At 39.4% G+C, this 17,493-nt stretch overlaps 2 protein-coding genes across 2 annotated transcripts in view; both read right to left on the bottom strand.

Annotated features, from left to right (window-relative positions):
• Positions 1 to 2,394, bottom strand: part of LOC117433405 (sodium channel protein type 1 subunit alpha-like) — a gene marked incomplete at its 5' end in the record, with an annotated part of 50,149 nt that extends 47,755 nt beyond the window's left edge. The window contains 2 exons of the mRNA XM_034055636.3: positions 769 to 897; positions 2,309 to 2,394. Coding sequence (XP_033911527.3) covers positions 769 to 897; positions 2,309 to 2,394 — 215 coding nt within the window. The remainder of the gene's footprint in view (positions 1 to 768; positions 898 to 2,308) is intronic.
• Positions 2,395 to 3,025: 631 nt separating this feature from the next.
• Positions 3,026 to 17,493, bottom strand: part of LOC131704946 (sodium channel protein type 4 subunit alpha B-like) — a 28,174-nt gene continuing 13,706 nt past the window's right edge. The window contains exons 3-4 of the mRNA XM_059006584.1: positions 3,890 to 4,206; positions 3,026 to 3,157 (exon numbers count right to left, since the gene is read on the bottom strand). Coding sequence (XP_058862567.1) covers positions 3,026 to 3,157; positions 3,890 to 4,153 — 396 coding nt within the window. The 5' untranslated portion in view covers positions 4,154 to 4,206. The remainder of the gene's footprint in view (positions 3,158 to 3,889; positions 4,207 to 17,493) is intronic.

The raw sequence follows: 17,493 nt of genomic DNA, 5'->3' as shown, positions 1-17,493 counted from the left end.
AACCTATATGAACGTAATTTATTTAACATCATGTACCGGAAATCAAATAAACTACAAAATGATATTGCAAATATCTTAAAAAGCCAGTCACTCTTTGTTTCTCAGGCACTTTTTAAAATTAATTTGAACCACAACGCAGCACTGGGAGGTCACTGGGGAGGACTCCAATTGCACACAAACCTCAGAGCTCCAGACTCAGAATGGCACTGAAGAAATACAGGCTGGTGTCTGTAAATTGAGAGTGCCGCCATAATCCTGGACGCTCAGTCAGGTTTTCTGTTTGGTTGCTGGTACAGTAGTAACCCTACACCAAGTATAATCAATAAGCTGGACTCTTTACCACAAGGGGGATCAGCACTGCACAATACAGTCAAACCCAGTGCTGTTAATGGCTCTATCTGCTTACTGCCCCGCATTGAAATGTACCAAACATAATATAATAGATGTCAAATAGGGACAAGTGCCTGGTAATACTCATTTTTATTGCACTCTCATATCGCTCACATTTAATAGTTATGAAACTTATTGCCAGCCAACTTGATATCACTTGTGAAAGAGATTAGAAGCTTTACATGTACAGCAAGTAAGTTACTGTGCAGTACTGGAATGAGTTCCATGGCAAAACAGGCATATTGTTTGTAGTCTTAACACTTTCTTTATGTTTTTAATGTTTATTGTGCCAGGCTATTGCTCAACTCCTGAGTCAGCTTCACTTATAGTCACCATTATAATACATCCTATATGTCACAGTGTACAAAATCTACTTACGCCATACTAATAACACAGAAATCAAGCCAGTTCCATGGATCTTGTAGGAATGTAAAATTACCAATACAGAACCCTCTTGCTAAAATCTTGACGAGTGCTTCAAAGGTATAAATGCCTGTAAAAACATACCTGAAAACGAGACATTAGAAAAGCAATAAGAAACAAACACACATACATACATACACATAAACACACAAAGTACCTGGTTTCAAAAGTAGATTATACTGTAAGTTGCTTATTATTAAATAAAATCTAAAATACATGATTATGCAAAACACATTAAGCAAATATTAACATGTAAGTAGATTCCAAAAAGAAATCCGGTAAACGAAAACGTTATTCAATGCAAGAACTCAACACTTGTATAATAATTCATAATTCTACAGCTGTTTAGCTCAGCACACCCATGTGGAAAGAAAATATATTTTAAATATATATTTTTATGAATGGGAAACATGTTAAATATATAAATAATATATTTCTAACCTTACCATATATTTTCAACATATAAAATAAATATATGGCTCACAGATTAAATTATATTTAAAATATACTCAGGGCAGTAGTGTGGAGTAGTGGTTTGGGCTCTGGACTCTTGACCAGAGGGTCGTGGGTTCAATCCCAGGTGGGGGACGCTGCTGCTGTACCCTTGAGCAAGGTACTTAAGAATATAAGAACATAAGAAAGTTTACAAACGAGAGGAGACCATTCATATATATATATTACTGTTTTTGTGATAATTGTTCAAGTTATTGTTTTACATGTTTATTGTTCATTTGGGAGTAGTTCTGTGATTTGTTATTACTCTGTGAAAATCACCCTGAGAGGTGTGTGCAACCGTAAGAGTGGGGAGCTGCCTGTGCGCATGTGTTTGTGTTAGTGATAGATGAGTCACTGATCTTGGCAAATAAACACCTCTGTTTTAAAAAGAGCTGTGTTGCTTCTTTTATTAAGCCATAAAGGTGATTTTAAGTATCCTGCTTGTCTACAATATTGTTTGTTTTTAAGTATGTGCCATATACAAATACATATATTAAATTAAATATTATAAATGTATACATGTATTTTCTCATATGAATCTTATATTTCTCAATATATTTACTTTATTTTAAAAATAAATATATTTACTATATATCTCATATTTTTCATATCTAGAAAAGGGGCCAATTTTGGTGTATGTATACAATATCTTGATGATAATATATTTAATATATTCTATTTAATTCAAGAATGACGTTGGGAAAATATAAGATTCATACATTTCTTATTATATATTAAAAATATATTTTTGTTCCGTATGGGTAGAGTTGCTATCTAAACAAATCTAAATATGTCAATTAAAAAAAACTAGGCAATACAAATCTTAAAACTTACATTTTCAATCATGAAATGATAATCAAGACTTTATTTTGATTCATTTTTAATTAATTTATACCCGTGTTTTACAACCCCATTTAAAATGCCTGATTCAAATGGTGCCTCCCCACTGCAAACCACAGAGGACAATAAAAATAACAGGAAATATAATTTTATAACTTACTCTACATTTTTACTCCAGGAGGGAGGGTCACTCATTGCCATGAACACACAGTTTGTTAAAATGGTTACCATGATGATCAAACTGAACAATGTAAAATAGAGTCAAGGAAAGAACCCAAAAAGGGAAAGCAATCACCTCACTATTATACTTATGTGTAACATTAAGCACTGCAACATTGAGCTGAAAAAAATGGATAGATGTGTTCTATGCAATTGTTAAAAAGCATTGTTTTTCAAACCAAACTTTTAAAATTGTTAAAAATGATATACCCTAACCATAATTTTATAGATACATGTGTCCTGATTCAGAAGATTTAAAACATGATTTCAAATAAACACAATTCAATGAAACATGTTTACTGTACTAAATCTACTTTTCCAATAGGAAAATAAATACAAAATGTTTTGTTATTTTAAAAAGCACAACCGAGATTTGTGAATCAATAATAAGTTGAAACTATGGTATACGTATCACATTCACTATCTGTGACTGTTGTGCTTTGTTCTTTCAGTATTCCAAGAAACAGAAGTGAGTGGAAAAATTGGAAATCTATCCTATTTATGTTACTACCAAATATTGTAATGGTACATACACTGTAAAACTACTTTTAAAATTTAAATGATTAGAGAATGACTACACTAAAAGCTGTATGGTCTTAAGTAATACAGTACCGTTGCATGCTTTAATACGCCAATTCTAATAGATCCAATACAGATATCAAAAAGGATATGAATGTATAAGAATTTTGATGGCTCCTCTCCGGATTGGATTGAAAGGGCTCAGCAGGTAACAGGCGGACTCAGCATTAAACCTGTAGATTGTCTTCCCTTTACTAATGACTATGAAAGTCTGCAAAACACAAAACACCATTTACACATTACAAATATTGGCAACATTACTGCTGTGGCTACTGTTGTCCCATAAGTAAATACATGTTGTGTGGGATGTAAGCTTCCCAATAAAGATCCTCTCATTCCTACAATTCAGTCCCAGACTACAGGTAGTCAGTTTGCATAATGTATCCTAGTGTATTGTTATGTGGATGAGAGGCTGAATTTGAGATCAAACTGAAAAGTGGACTAAATGCATCTTTACAATTTTTGAGATGCATGCATGTTTGCACTGTAGCACATATCTGGTGGCAAAACAAAAACGGGCTAAGCTGGAATTTATTGAAACCCAAGTTTAATAGGCAATAGTTGTTTTATCATTATGGAATTTGCTTGCAATTAGCTTGCAATAATGTGAGGGAATTACAAATCTGGAACTTACACTGTTATGGCCAATATTCATTACTGCCAAAAAAATGTGATTCTCTGTCTGTCAGTATTAATTCTTAAAGTAAAATGTAATTTGAATTGTAGAAACCAATTGTGTCAATTAGTAGTTCTGACGAAAGTGTGTTCCATAAGTATGTGAATGGTAATTTAGTACAGTACCATAAAACTAAATGCATGATTTGTAAAGCACTTTTGACTGGGAGAATGTAGTGACTGCCACTTTCTGTAACTGGGACAATTGCATTTAATTATATTTTTATGCAACAGTAACAACAAAAAAAAATGTTTCATGTTCACCAACTTTTTTTGCGCTGTAAAAGGGATCCAAGTCCTCTATTGGATCTGCAATAATTTCTGGAGGTGGATCACCATATATGAAGGGCAGGGGTTTGCCGGCTTCAAGGTTGCCGCTCGGCTTGGCTTCCTCCTCTTCCACGGCCTCTACATGTGATTTCCTTTCCTTTTCAGCTTTCTCTTTAATGATCTGCTTCTCGATCTCGGCAAGAGACTCTGGAGTGAAGCGTCGGAAGGCATCAGGGCCTGTTGGAGGGAGCAGGCATGCCATCTTCTCATTCTGCACTAAGGGGGATCCCTCTCTCTGCCTGCTTCTCAGCAAGTCTGAAATGAATGAATTGAAGTCATCAAGTGCATGTTATCTCACTTTGTATTGTCTTGTATAAGACTAGAGTCCATGTGTCATTCTATCAAACCCTAGAGCAAGAACCTGTTATTACAATACAGTAGAACCTCAAAGTTATGGACACATACTGTAGAGAATAAAGGATGCTCATAAGAAAGAGTGCAAAGAAGAGCAACCAGAATTATCCCGGGTTTAAAAGGCATGCCGTATGCAGACAGGCTAAAAGAATTGAATCTATTCAGTCTTGAACAAAGAAGACTACGCGGCGATCTGATTCAAACATTCTAAATCCTAAAAGGTATAGACAATGTCGACCCAGGGGACTTTTTTGACCTGAAAAAAGAAAGAAGGACCAGGGGTCACAAATGGAGATTAGATAAAGGGGCATTCAGAACAGAAAATAGGAGGCACTTTTTTACACAGAGAATTGTGAGGGTCTGGAACCAACTCCCCAGTAATGTTGTTGAAGCTGACACCCTGGGTGCCTTCAAGAAGCTGCTTGATGAGATTCTGGGATCAATAAGCTACTAACAACCAAACGAGCAAGATGGGCTGAATGGCCTCCTCTCGTTTGTAAACTTTCTCATGTTCTTAAGACTGAAGTGTATGTAACACTCAGAAACTTAATAGGTCAACATCTTTAACATGAGGAATAACAATACAGAAGTAAATACAAAATTGAGTACATTATGTAATGCTGTATTATATAGCTTTTAGTGCAGATAAATGTGCACAAAAACCATTCTCACCCATTGAACTGATTTTCAAATATCTGATTATAAATTAGAAGAATCTCCAATTCCCTTTTTATCCCTGAAGAAATTACCAATGTGGTCTTGAAGCTTTACTTTCAACCTCAGTTTGTCCAATAAAAGGAATCAATTTCAACATTCAACAGCTCTTTCTTTTATGGTATAAATGACTTTATACCATAAAAGAAAGAAAGTCCAAGACAGAACAACATTTTTTTTTCTTAAGGTGACATTATAAAAGTATGTAGTGTAATGATGGTCAAAAAAATATATATATTTTAAAATTACACCTGACCTTATGTCTTGTTCTTATTCCCTGTTATAACTCTTAGACAAATGTACCGCAGTAAAAGCATAACAAACATTGTGAAAGAAAGTAAAGCATAGGTAATGTAGTGTAACGTATGGTCAAATAATTGAAGGGAAGTATGTGGGACTGTGGCAATGTGCTCCACCCCTGTGTGCATTTGTGTGTTGCGTGTTGGATGTGTAAATGTTGGTGTATAGTCATTGGTACACGGGATATAAACGGGTCTGTGTTTCACGTGTGAGTTAAAATTGTATAATTATATTTAGGCACGGGATTGCACTATCACTTCACGTGCATTTAAAGTATGTAATAATATGTGAGCACGGGGTTGCACAGAATTAATTCACGTGCTGGGATTCAAGTGAATAATTAATTAGTAATTGAATCCCAGCACAACAGTATATATAGATGCACGTTTCTTTCACTCGGGGTTGGGTGTTCGGTGAGTGGAGAACGGGATTGGAGACGGAGGTAAAGAGAATCATAGTAATAATCGTTAAAAGAAGCTCACCGTGTTTTGTGTGTTTGGTCCGTTTTTGTTTGTCTTTTTATTTTGGCGTATAGTGCCGTGTCCTGTTTTGTGTTCCAACCTTTTATTTTCTGTTCTGTTTATTAAATGCTGAGCGAAAGCATTCGCTCAGCTTCACCAAACCACACCTCTGTCTGTTTATTTCCTGCTTCTGGTCTGACGCCACCCACTCCGGCCGTCTTTGTGACAGGGACCCAGAATTATGCGCAGTTTGTACCCAATGTAGTTCTCATAGGTACCAGAGGGGGAAAATAAACAACATTTCCCTGTAGCTTTAGTGCACACGATGACAGTCCAACAAGAGGCCAACCGGGTGCAGCAGGAGCAAACAAATAAAATGCTGGCCGTGCAGCAAGAAATCAACCAGCTCCTCTTTGCCCAAGCCAAATAAATTAAACTTGAATTCCGGGAACTTGGGAAGAGGCTGTAATCTCCGGCCGTCGACAGGCCAGCTCCTTGACAGGTACAAGCCAGCAACTACCTTCAGAACATGACAGCTGAAGACGATGTGGAGGCGTATCGAACGATCCAGCAAAAGAGTAGGCTGGCTGCCAGACTAGTGGGCGGGGCTGATTGTTCCATTTTTAAGTGGGGAAGCCCAAAAAGCATACTTTGATCTGGAAGCAAGCCATGCTGCATATTACAGCCAGCTAAAAACTAAAATTTTAGCTCACTATGGAGTAATCACAGAGCTCTGCACACAAAGATTTCACAATTGGATATATACAACCAGTCAGCAGTGCTGAGAGTATTCCAACTGGGGGACAGGGTTCTGGTTTTAGTATCCACCATCGAGAGCAAGCTCTTGGCATCCTGGCAAGGACCATATGCAATAATTGAAAAAGTTGGGGAGGTTAATTATGAGGTGTATCAACCAGGTAAAAGGAAGCCTGAACAAATAAACCACGTTAACTTACTCAAGGTTTGGAATGACAGCGAGATGTTGGTAGGACCAAGGCGGTTCAGAGAAAAAAGGGGCGGGCCCATTAACCTGATGGAAGTCTCAGGTTTTGCAATGATTGTAGAAAACTGAACGCTATTTCAAAGTTTGTCGCCTATCCTATGCCAAGGTGTGACAGAGAACGAATTAATCCTAGTCATGTGAAGCAGGAACAGTGTGCCCCGGACCGGATGGTTTGGCAGTTCATTCCAGGGTTAGTCCGAAGCTGGCCATCCAGGAAGGGGGCGGAGTCACAATGCCAGAAGTCATCGCCCTAATGCGGTACACAAAGTGTCAGTCATGGATTGGAGGAGACGTGATTGAAGTAGCTATCGCAGGGGCTTGACTGAAGGTATAATAGCGGATGTGACAATGTAATCTGTTCCTTTGATGTGATTACCGAAAGGACCCGTATAGTAGTATTTCGTGTTTTGTTTGTTTTGTTGTTCTAACTGTTTTGTCATTTCATTGTTAGACAGCTAAACCCTAACCAAGAGCTGTCAATACAAGCCAGCACCAAACCCGGACTACACTACTGAGCACTACTGTTTCACGAACTGTTGTCTTTCACCACACCTGCACAAGAGCACTCACTATCTGGAGAAGTGACCGTGTCTGTGTTGTGTGTTAGTTATTAGTGTCTTATTGTTTCGGGACTGAAACCCTGGTTTTGCACGGAACGATACACATTGCTGTGTAGCTCCCATGCTTATTATTAAAGTGTTGTTGACACGCAACCCAGCCAAATAAAGGAGCTGTTTTATTGAACTTTCCTGTATGTGTTATTCGTGAGCACTGCACCAACTACAACTGCACACTGCAAGCCACCTGTCACACAAGGGTAGACAAACTTATTGATAGATTGGGAACCGCTCGATACCTGGCTGCCCTAGACCTAACAAGAGAGTTGACAGGTACCGTTAAGCAAGCAAGGGAATAAACTGCCTTTTCTACCCCAGATGGGTTATTTCAATATACAGTGTAACCTTTTGGTCTCCATGGTGCACCAGCCACCTTCCAGCGCATGATGGACCGGATACTGCGAACCCATCGGAGTCTGCAGCGGCCTTCCTGGATGACGTGATCATCCATAGCAGGGACTGGACATCCCATCTAAACAGGGTACAGCAGTCCTAGACTCCATTAGAGCAGCGGGTCTGACAGCAAACTCCAGTAAGTGTGCCATTGGCCTGGAGGAAGCCAAATACCTGGGGTATTCGTTTGGGAGGGGTTTGGTGAAACGCCAAGTCACAAAAGTAGAGGCTATCCAGGATTGGCCACGACCAATCATTAAAAAAAACTAGGTTAAAGCGTTTGTCGGATTAGCCGGGTATTACCACAGGTTTATACCGAACTTTGCGACAGTAGCGACCCCTTTGACGGACTAGGGGACAAGTAATGGTGAAATGGACAAAGGAAGAAGAATTAGTCCCTAAAGGAGGTATTGTGTAATAACCCGATTTCTCTAGGACGTTTGTTTTACAAACTGACGTATGTGAGATGGGGTTAGGAGCAGTACTCTCGCAGGAATACGGAGGAGAGGAACACCCGCTACTATATATTGGGCAGAAATGAAACCCCCAAGAAACAAAATATGCAATGGTTGAAAAGGAGTGCCTACTAGTAAAATGGGCGCTGGAGGCACTCAAGTATTATTTACTGGGGAGAAGATTTAAGTTGGTTACAGATCATGCACCTCTGACTTGGGAGCAACAGAACAAGGACAGGTATGCACGGGTCACAAATGGTTCTTGAGTTTACAACCTTTCAATTTTGCAATTGGCACAGGGCCGGGACAAAGCAGGGAAATGCTCCGATGGGTCTGAGCTGGGGGGGAGGATGTTTTTTTTTTTTTCCTTCTGGACACTTATCACTCTTCCTTAAATGTGCTTTACTTGCTCTTATCTGCCCCCTATTTTACTGCATTTAATCCTGTACTTTAGAGTACTGTAATCTGTCACAAGTGTTATTTAATCTGTAGTATTTTGTATTTAATTATATCCTGATGTAACTATCACTGACACTGTTATCTGCTCCGTTATTGAATGGTATTTAGTTATTACGAGAGTAGATGTTAAAACTTCATGCTGATTTGAACTCGGCTCTCGCCAAGATAAGCACCAACTAAGATGCAGCTTTACAGTAAACAAATGTGATCCATTTGTGTCTGCATCCATTTGCGCTTCCTTCCATATGATGATGTAGATATCCTTCTGTCTGGTGTTGATGGCTGAAGTGTAATGCAGGCTCCAGGGATCAGCTTATTGCCTCCCTAACGCATCAGCACACACAGCGGCTGCGATGAAGGCTCCGGGGATCAACCACAGTGTGGTCTCCCCAGCGCATCAGCAAGACAACTGTCTGGATTGAGCTAAGTACATCTCTGGGGTCTTCAAGTGGGCACCTTTCATCCTCGGTGTTTCATCGACTAGCCCACGACACCTCAAGAGGGCTCGACGGTGATTCTGGCGTCCCAGCATCACCCCCCTCCATCCCCAACTCAACTCAGCCCAGCTTACTTACCCGTACATCAGCATTTCTTTCTTTTTATTGTGCTTGAGATCCCCAGCCAGAATCTTTCCATCTCAACCACAGCCAGTTGCTGCTCCTCTCTGCTACTTCAGATAAGTTCTTCACTCTGCGACGCAACTCTTGGCCACTGAATCCAACATCTCTGAGAAACCGGGTTGTAGAGTGTGCCACAAATCCTCGACAACCCACCTCCACTGGGTAAACCCGGACTCTCCATCCTCGCTGTTCCGCTTCAGTGGCTAGTTGAGCATACCGCAGTTTCTTCCTCTCATACGGCTCATCTACAGCATCCTCCCATGGCACTGTTAACTCTACCAGGTGAACAAGGCGTGCTGATCCAGACCACAAGACAATATCTGGTCGAAGGTTAGTGGTGGCAATCTCAGGTGGAAAAATTAGCCGTTGACCAACATCTGCCAGCATTTTCCAGTCTCTAGCAGCTTCCAGTTGTCATGGGCGAGGATTGGTTTTAACACCTTTTCTTGGTGGTTGCTCTCCTTGGCGAAGGAATGTTGTCTTTTGTGTGTAATGTTTTGATGGAACAGGTGGCAACTTATTGGTCATGTTACACTTGTCTTCCAATGCTAAGTCCAAACATCGCAGCACCTGGTCATGGCGCCAAGTAAACCGTCCTTGGCCACCTTACATCCTGTCAAAATGTGCCTTAATGTTGCAGGTGATGAACACAAAGGACATGAGGGATCCTCTCCTACCCAGAGGTTTAGGTTCTGTGGTGATGGGAGAATATCATATGTTGACCTGATGAGGAAACTGATCCTGCTCTGTTCCATTGTCCATAGGTCTTGCCAGCCAATCTTGCGTTGTTCCACACTCTCCCATCTCATCCATTCTCCCTGCTTGGCCTGGGAAATGGCCTTTATGCACCTCATCCTCTCCTCCTGCTTTTGCACCTCGTTGACTACCAGCTTCCTCCGTTGAGCTGGGGCTGCCTTGTGCCATGTAGGAGGAGCTGAACTGAGACCAAGACCCCCTCTTCCATGCTGAACTTGCCCCATGATATTACCAATTCGAAGGGCAGCCTTTGCATCCTCCACAGCTTTCTTTGCCACCCACTTTCTTCCAGTTTTCTGCTGCCTCCCTTACGCATTTGTCGCGTGACTCTACTAATGTCATTTCCAGTCTGACCTTGGCGCACTTAAACTCCTCAGTTAGAGTGGAGACTGGTAGCTGCAGTATTCCTTTACCATAAAGTTCCACTCTGCTGAGGCAGCGTTGAACTCCCAACCATTTCCTGATGTATGAACTGATTAAAGCTTCCAGCTTCTCTACTGCTATCAAAGAAACCTCATATACAGTCAGTGGCCACAGCAACCTCGGCAGTAGACCAAACTGAAAGCACCAGAGTTTTAGTTTGCCTGGTAGAGCACTGCTGTCTATGCTCTTCAACCCTTCCACTGCTTGTTGTCTAACTTCTCCCACACGAACTGTGTCCTTTAGATCCCCGTTGTACCATCTCCCAAGACTCTTTACTGGCTTTTCAGACACTGTTGGTATTGCCTCACCATTAATAAAGAACGTTTTATCTACTATTTTACCTTTAATTATAGAGATGCTCCTTGATTTAGTGGACTTGAATTGCATTCGTGCCCATTCAATGTTATTGGTTAATTTGCCCAATAACCGATTAGTGCAGGCTACTGTTGTAGTCATGGTTGTCATGTCATCAATGTATGCTCGAATTGGTGGTAGTCGCATTCCAGAAGCCAAGTGCTCTCCTCCCACTACCCATTTTGATGCCCTAATGATTACTTCCATTGCCATGGTAAAAGCCAGTGGAGAAATGGTGCATCTTGCCATTATTCCAACTTCTAGGCATTGTCATGTAGTGCTGAATTCTGAAGTTGAAAAACTAAACTGCAAATCTCCAAAGTAGGCTTTCACTAAATTTGTTATTGTCATCGGTACACTGAAAAAATCAAATGCTGCCCAAAGAAGTTCATGTGGCACTGAACCTTATGCAAATCCAGGAATGTCACATGGAGCTCCTTTCTCTCCTTTTTAGCTGATTGAATTTGTTGCCAGATCACATTGATGTGTTCTAAGCATCCTGGGAAACCTGGAATGCCCGCTTTTTGTATTGAAGCGTCAATGAAGCAGTTCTTTAATAGGTAAGTTGACAATCTCTGAGCAATAAGGCTGAAGAAAATCTTGCCTTCTACGTTTAATAGGGAAACAGGGCAAAACTGACTTAGGTATAATGACTCCACCTGCTCGGTGCCATGCTCTTGGTACAACCTGTTTTTCCCATGCCACTTTCATCAATTTCCACTCTTGTACAGAACTCCATTAGGCCCTGGAGATGATGAAGCCCTTGCTTTTTTCACAGCTTGCTCTACTTCTTTCCACTTAGGTGCACAGTCCTCCATTTGTTATTCTGGTGGATTGATAGGTGGGATGTCTGAAGGACTTGACATAGGCTCCTGCCTCTTTGAATCTGTATGTGTTTCCTCCAAATATCTCTCCAGCTCAAACTTAGATGCTTTTAGTGTGCCATTCTTCTCACCGGTGAATAACTTCTTTACAAATTTGAATGGGTCTTTATAAAAGTTAATTCTCGCACGCTCCTTCTTTTTGTAGTGTTTCCGTAGGTGCTCAGCTCTGCACAATGTTGCAAACTTCACTTTTATGACTCTTTGTAAGAGATTGAGTCCCTCCTTCTGACTTTGTTCTGCTCTTCTCCACTGCTTCCTCAGCTGTCTCCTTTCTCTAACTAAGCGTTCAATCTCCTGCTGCCGTCTAGACTTTCCAGGAATAGTTTGTACTTTTTCCTTCCTTTTTTCAACTCCTCTCACTTCCATATGCGTAGATGATGTCCCCAAATTTATCCAGCTTCTTTTCAACTGTTCCACTTAACCTTTCCAATGCAAAGCAGAGATCTGTGTTTACTGTGTCCCATACAGTTTTCTCACAAGCTCTTGGCCATTTAACTCCAGGCTTGTGCCCGTTGAGGTTCTTTTCTCTCTTTTGCTGGTTTGTCTGACCGGGTTCACAAGGATCATTAGGTTCATCACTAACTGTGTCCATGCAAGTCCTCCTCCCGTCTATGACAGGGGTGCTGATATCCTGCGAACTGTGGTTTGCTTCCTGTCGCTCGATTTCATTCGACTGACTTAACTGACTTCGTAAGAAGTACTGATCAATGCAAGGCCCTTGTCCCTTCCCTTATACTTGTACTTGCTAGGACCAAAGTCATTGTATTTTTATCTTGCTCCTAATTGTATTATTACTTGTACTGTGATTCTTGAAATGTATTTTTGTTTATGACAGTAAGTAGCCCTGGATAAGGGTGTCTGCTAAGAAATAAATAATAAATAAATAATAAATAATAGTGTAATGTATGGTCAAATAATTGAAGGGAAGTATGTGGGACCCAGAATTATGCAGTTTGAACCAAATTACCTGTGTTGATAATTGATTTTACACTGGAAAACAGCAGACAACGATCCTGGAAGAGTGCAAAAGGCAAGTAAAAAACATGCACTTGCTACAGTAAGTAGCGAGGTACGATAAAGCATATTATTAAGCATGGAAAATCAGGGTAAACTATGGCAAATGCATTGTATAGCCATAGGAAAAGCATGGTAAAACTGCAAAAATACAGTGGTAAACTTTTATAAGTGAACCCAGACATGGTCAACTCCTAGGGAAGTTTTTACCAATCTTCAGTGGCTCCCATTGAAATTCAGAATTCACACTGCTCTTTAAATCACATCATAATACCTAGTTGTTTTATTAAGCTTTTAATAATTTAGTTCAAATTACAGTAAATGGTTGCTTTGAGACAGCAATGCTGTGAATGTGGCAAAGTGGTTAACAGTGTGCAGGTAGAGGTGATCAATAAATCAGACAAACAATAATAATCCAGGTGCAATGAAGGTTTAATTGTATAATCCAATGCCTGATGGCTAACAGCAGTAAGCAATAACAATGTTAATGAAGCAATACAGCGGTGTGTATTTCTTATTTATAATCCGCGGGTTTGCGGCAAAATAATAAGTCAAGTTTCAGTTCACCCACACGTAACACATACACAAACACAAACACCAGTTCACAGTGCGTGCTTTAGTGCTCATGGTGAATACAGTTCTTTAGTGTCAAGAAAAGTGCAGTGTTGTTGATACGGGTTTAGTGCTGGCCTTTGGCAACAGCTCCGGATCATGTTAGCCGTCCAAATAATTACAAACAGTATTATTAACGACAAACAAAAACAAACAAAACTCTCATGTTTCACAGCACAGGTTCTCCTTCAGGTTATTTAACGTAGCCATTCACAAAGGAACAGATCATATCACTACATCCCCTTTTTATAATGTTACGCATGACCCCTTGGTCAACAAGTGCATCCGCTCCTCCAATCCGCAGATGCCACACCATTTCCCGTCCGGGTCATTGAGTTTGTATACCGTAGCTTTGCCCCCTTTCTAGATGGCCGACTTCCACCTAACCCTGGGAATAAACTGTTGTGCCATTTAGTGCAGGGTATTCTGTTCCCTTTATGCAGCTGCCTCGCAGGTCGGGAGGGAGATCTAACACCACGAATCATTCGATCTCTGTCAAGGTCACAAACACACCTTTCTAATATCTTGTACTGTATGTAACCACAAGCATAAAAATACAGTCGGTGCCGCTTTATCGGGACCCCTCAGGAGAAGGAAAAATATCCCAAATAAGCAGCTGTTCCAATTAAACGAGAGGCAGTTGAGACGATCTTTGTCACACTTTTTTGTTTCTTAATGAAAATGAATGAAATCACATCACATTATGGTTAAATGTTAAAGTCATTTTTTTTTTTATTCCTAAACAAAATCAAGTCGCTGTTTTTTATTTCTACATGAAATGAAAAAGAATGAAATCACATCTTATCATAAGGCGAGACACCTGCGATGTTGACATGGCAACTTCCTTTGCAGCAGCAGCCTGAGAAACCACAGGAGAGTCCTCCTTCTTCAAGAGTTCAGTGTGGTTTACGTAATTTACACAAGTCACATTGTAATCACATTCTCACTGCACTGTGCTACATGACCTGTCTTGCTCTGAGAAGCTTTTGAAAATACTGTATCACAATTAAACTAAGTGATGTCCCAATTAAACGACATAAATAGCATTGAGAAGAACCGTCTCCCAGAGTTGTATCCCATTTAAACTGAAATCCCGAATTATTCCGATTAGGCAATGACAACTGGACCATCATTATGATTATATCAGTGGCATATTATCTTTATATAACACATGCCCTGCAGCTGACATAAGGAAAACTAACTTTATGAATCTATTATGTCTTGGTCTCTTTGTCATCTCTTAGTACATATCACATAAGATGCCAAGAAATAATTTCCATACAGTGGCACCAAATATATTAGTTCTGCCTTTTACATGAATTAGGGTGCTTTAAAAAAAAAGCAACACACCAATGCTGTTCACATAAGTCTGTTATATACTGGGGATTGTGTTCAGTTGTTCACACTGTGTTAATCAGTTTATGCAATTTACAACTAGTCTCAAATGGCCGCCAGTACAGGGAATTACAAAGAAACCCTGCACTTGTTGGATGGGCTGCTGTACTGTACCAGTTTCTTCTTACCACATATTGGCAGGTATGCTTCTCTACAGTAACCTCTTAATCCCTTTTTTTCTCTGAGTGACCTTAGCAAATGCAAATCTGTTATCCTAAATTGGATGTCATCTTGTATGAAAACAAGCTTCAGAATCAACACAAACTGAAGAAATATAGTATATAAAACCTGTTGGGCATCAACCAAGAGCAATACAGAGAAAGCTTTAATAGGCTATTCCTCCAGAAACACGCTTCTTCACTTTGTCAATTTCCCTTCACCTTTTTAGTTGTTATGTACTCTCAATCCTCATTAGCTACACAGTTGCAATTCTACAACAATTAAAAAACAACATAATCCTATTCATAGCACAAGTCACAAATAAAACATCAGAGTTTTTATTTCTCATTTGGGAGCACTTTTCCTGTTGGAAAAGACAATCCTAAATAATAATGAAATAAAATGTCATTTTGCACACTCATTTAATACTTTTCATAATGCAGGGTTGGATGAACAATTAGTCTAAACAAATCAACTGCATCAGTGTAGGCTATTATTTAGAATATTATTCAGATTTAAAACTTGCCCCAGGGCTTCCTTGAGACTAACATTACACAAAAATACATCTCTGAACATGATCCGGCATTTGAAAGCAACTACTTGTCCTTCACTGGCACAGTAGAGTTTAATTTCCATAGTAGCTGAAGTTTTAAAATAATAAGAAAAACTTATCAGCAAACTAGCTCCTTGCATATCTTGCATTAATACAACATTATGTTGCATACAGCCTCAACCACATTTTCAGCCACATAACTATAATTCCCACTTATAAAATGACAAGAATTCATGGTAAAGCTAAGGTGAGCAAGGTAAAACACAAATACCCTTTGCAAAGCATTGTAAAAATCACGGTTAACCAAAGTAAAGCATTATAAATATATAAATATGCATAGGTATGCATATGAAAAGAAAGGTAATCTGCAATAGACACATTTACTGGGGTAAAGGTTTGCACATACAATATGACATTCAGGTTATTGAGTTATGGGGAGGGGCAGTACGAATAACCTTAGTAGCTATTTTTACTGAGTAGCAAAAGGAAAACAAAACAAAAAAAAACTTTAAAACTGCTGGATTTCATTTAATTGTACTTGTACTCCTATTATTCATCAGTATTTTTAGCCTTATCAGCCTGCTATGTTTCTATATTTTAGTCTTGTTTCAGTTTTGCCGTTGTCTTCACCCGGTAGGTTCTGTTCTTTTCCCAGAGACCCATTAGAAACCTGCTTGACATCTTGCTAGGATTCATTGTATTGATGGTTCTACACCTCTCAAAATCAAAAGTATTCCGTTTCTCAAATTACTTACATTTAAATGTTTGTTTTCCCAGCTAACATTACCATTCACCGCATTATGCAATCGTGTTCCCTCCCCCCTGGACTGAGAACAAAGCACCTGAGATGCATTCTAACTGCCTGTTATGCCCTCTCTTTTTGTCTGCAATATGAACAAAAGTTCAGTATTAGCTGTTGATGACATTTTTTCCATTTACCAGCTGTATTACTATAATTAAAAAAAAACCCTCAAGTATCTATTGTTCAGTTTTTTTTATATAGAGCACCCATTTATCAGTCTGTTTTGTTTTTTCGACTGCATTTCCTTACAATACTACAAATATTCCTAGTTAACATCTTGAATAACTGCTTACCTCTAATCCGAATAATGCTGTGGATGCATCTTACATTTGAACATATGAATAAAGGAAACTCCCAATGTGTACTTTGATTATGCGCAAGCCTTGCAGATATCAGCAAGCCTGTCGGAGCCCTGGTTAATATCTGATGCAACAGTTCATTTCCCACCCTAGGTACCTGAACCAGGTATCATTTCCTTCTTTCTATTGTCTGTTGTCTGTGATACTGGGCTAAAGCTTGGGGTTTCCCGACCCAAACTGCAAGTAATCTTATGTGACGTGAGAGACGTGACAGAGGAAATGTGGTTGTTTTACCTGTTTTACAACCGATTTTCTAATGTTGAATTCAGATAAAACAGAGATTATGCTAGTGATATCACAGAACCAACTAAAAGGAAATGTGGGATTACATGATCTTGACCCTTGCAGTCTCTCACCAAAACTTAAACTAGAAATTAAGAGTTTGGGGGTCATCTTTGATCCTGAGCTATCATTTGCAACTCATATTAGGGAATTTACTAAAGTATATTTTTACCATTTGAGAAAGATAGCCAAACTTAGACCAATTTTTTCTGCATCTGATGCAGAGAGACTAATGCATGACTTTGTTTTATCTAGAATTGTTGTAATTGTACTGCACTTATTTTCTGGCCACTAGAATTTGGACTCTTTACACTGGCTCCCTGTGCAGTATAGAATTGATTTTAAGATTTAAGAAGGCCCTGAATAGATTAGCACCAATGGATAAGATTATTGTGGTTTGTTCTTTTTTTCTGCTGTGTACTATACAGTGCTTTGCGATACTTTTGTATTATTTATTTCTTAGCAGACGGCCTTATCCAGGGCGATTTACAATTGTTACAAGATATCACATTATTTTTACATACAAGTAACCATTTATACAGTTGGGTTTTTACTGGAGCAGTCTAGGTAAAG

The sequence above is a fragment of the Acipenser ruthenus genome, chromosome 33 (genome assembly GCF_902713425.1).
Source record: "Acipenser ruthenus chromosome 33, fAciRut3.2 maternal haplotype, whole genome shotgun sequence".
Lineage (NCBI taxonomy): Eukaryota > Metazoa > Chordata > Actinopteri > Acipenseriformes > Acipenseridae > Acipenser > Acipenser ruthenus.
Note: the sequence above shows the minus strand (reverse complement) of the source record. Positions and strands in the feature narration are given on the sequence as shown.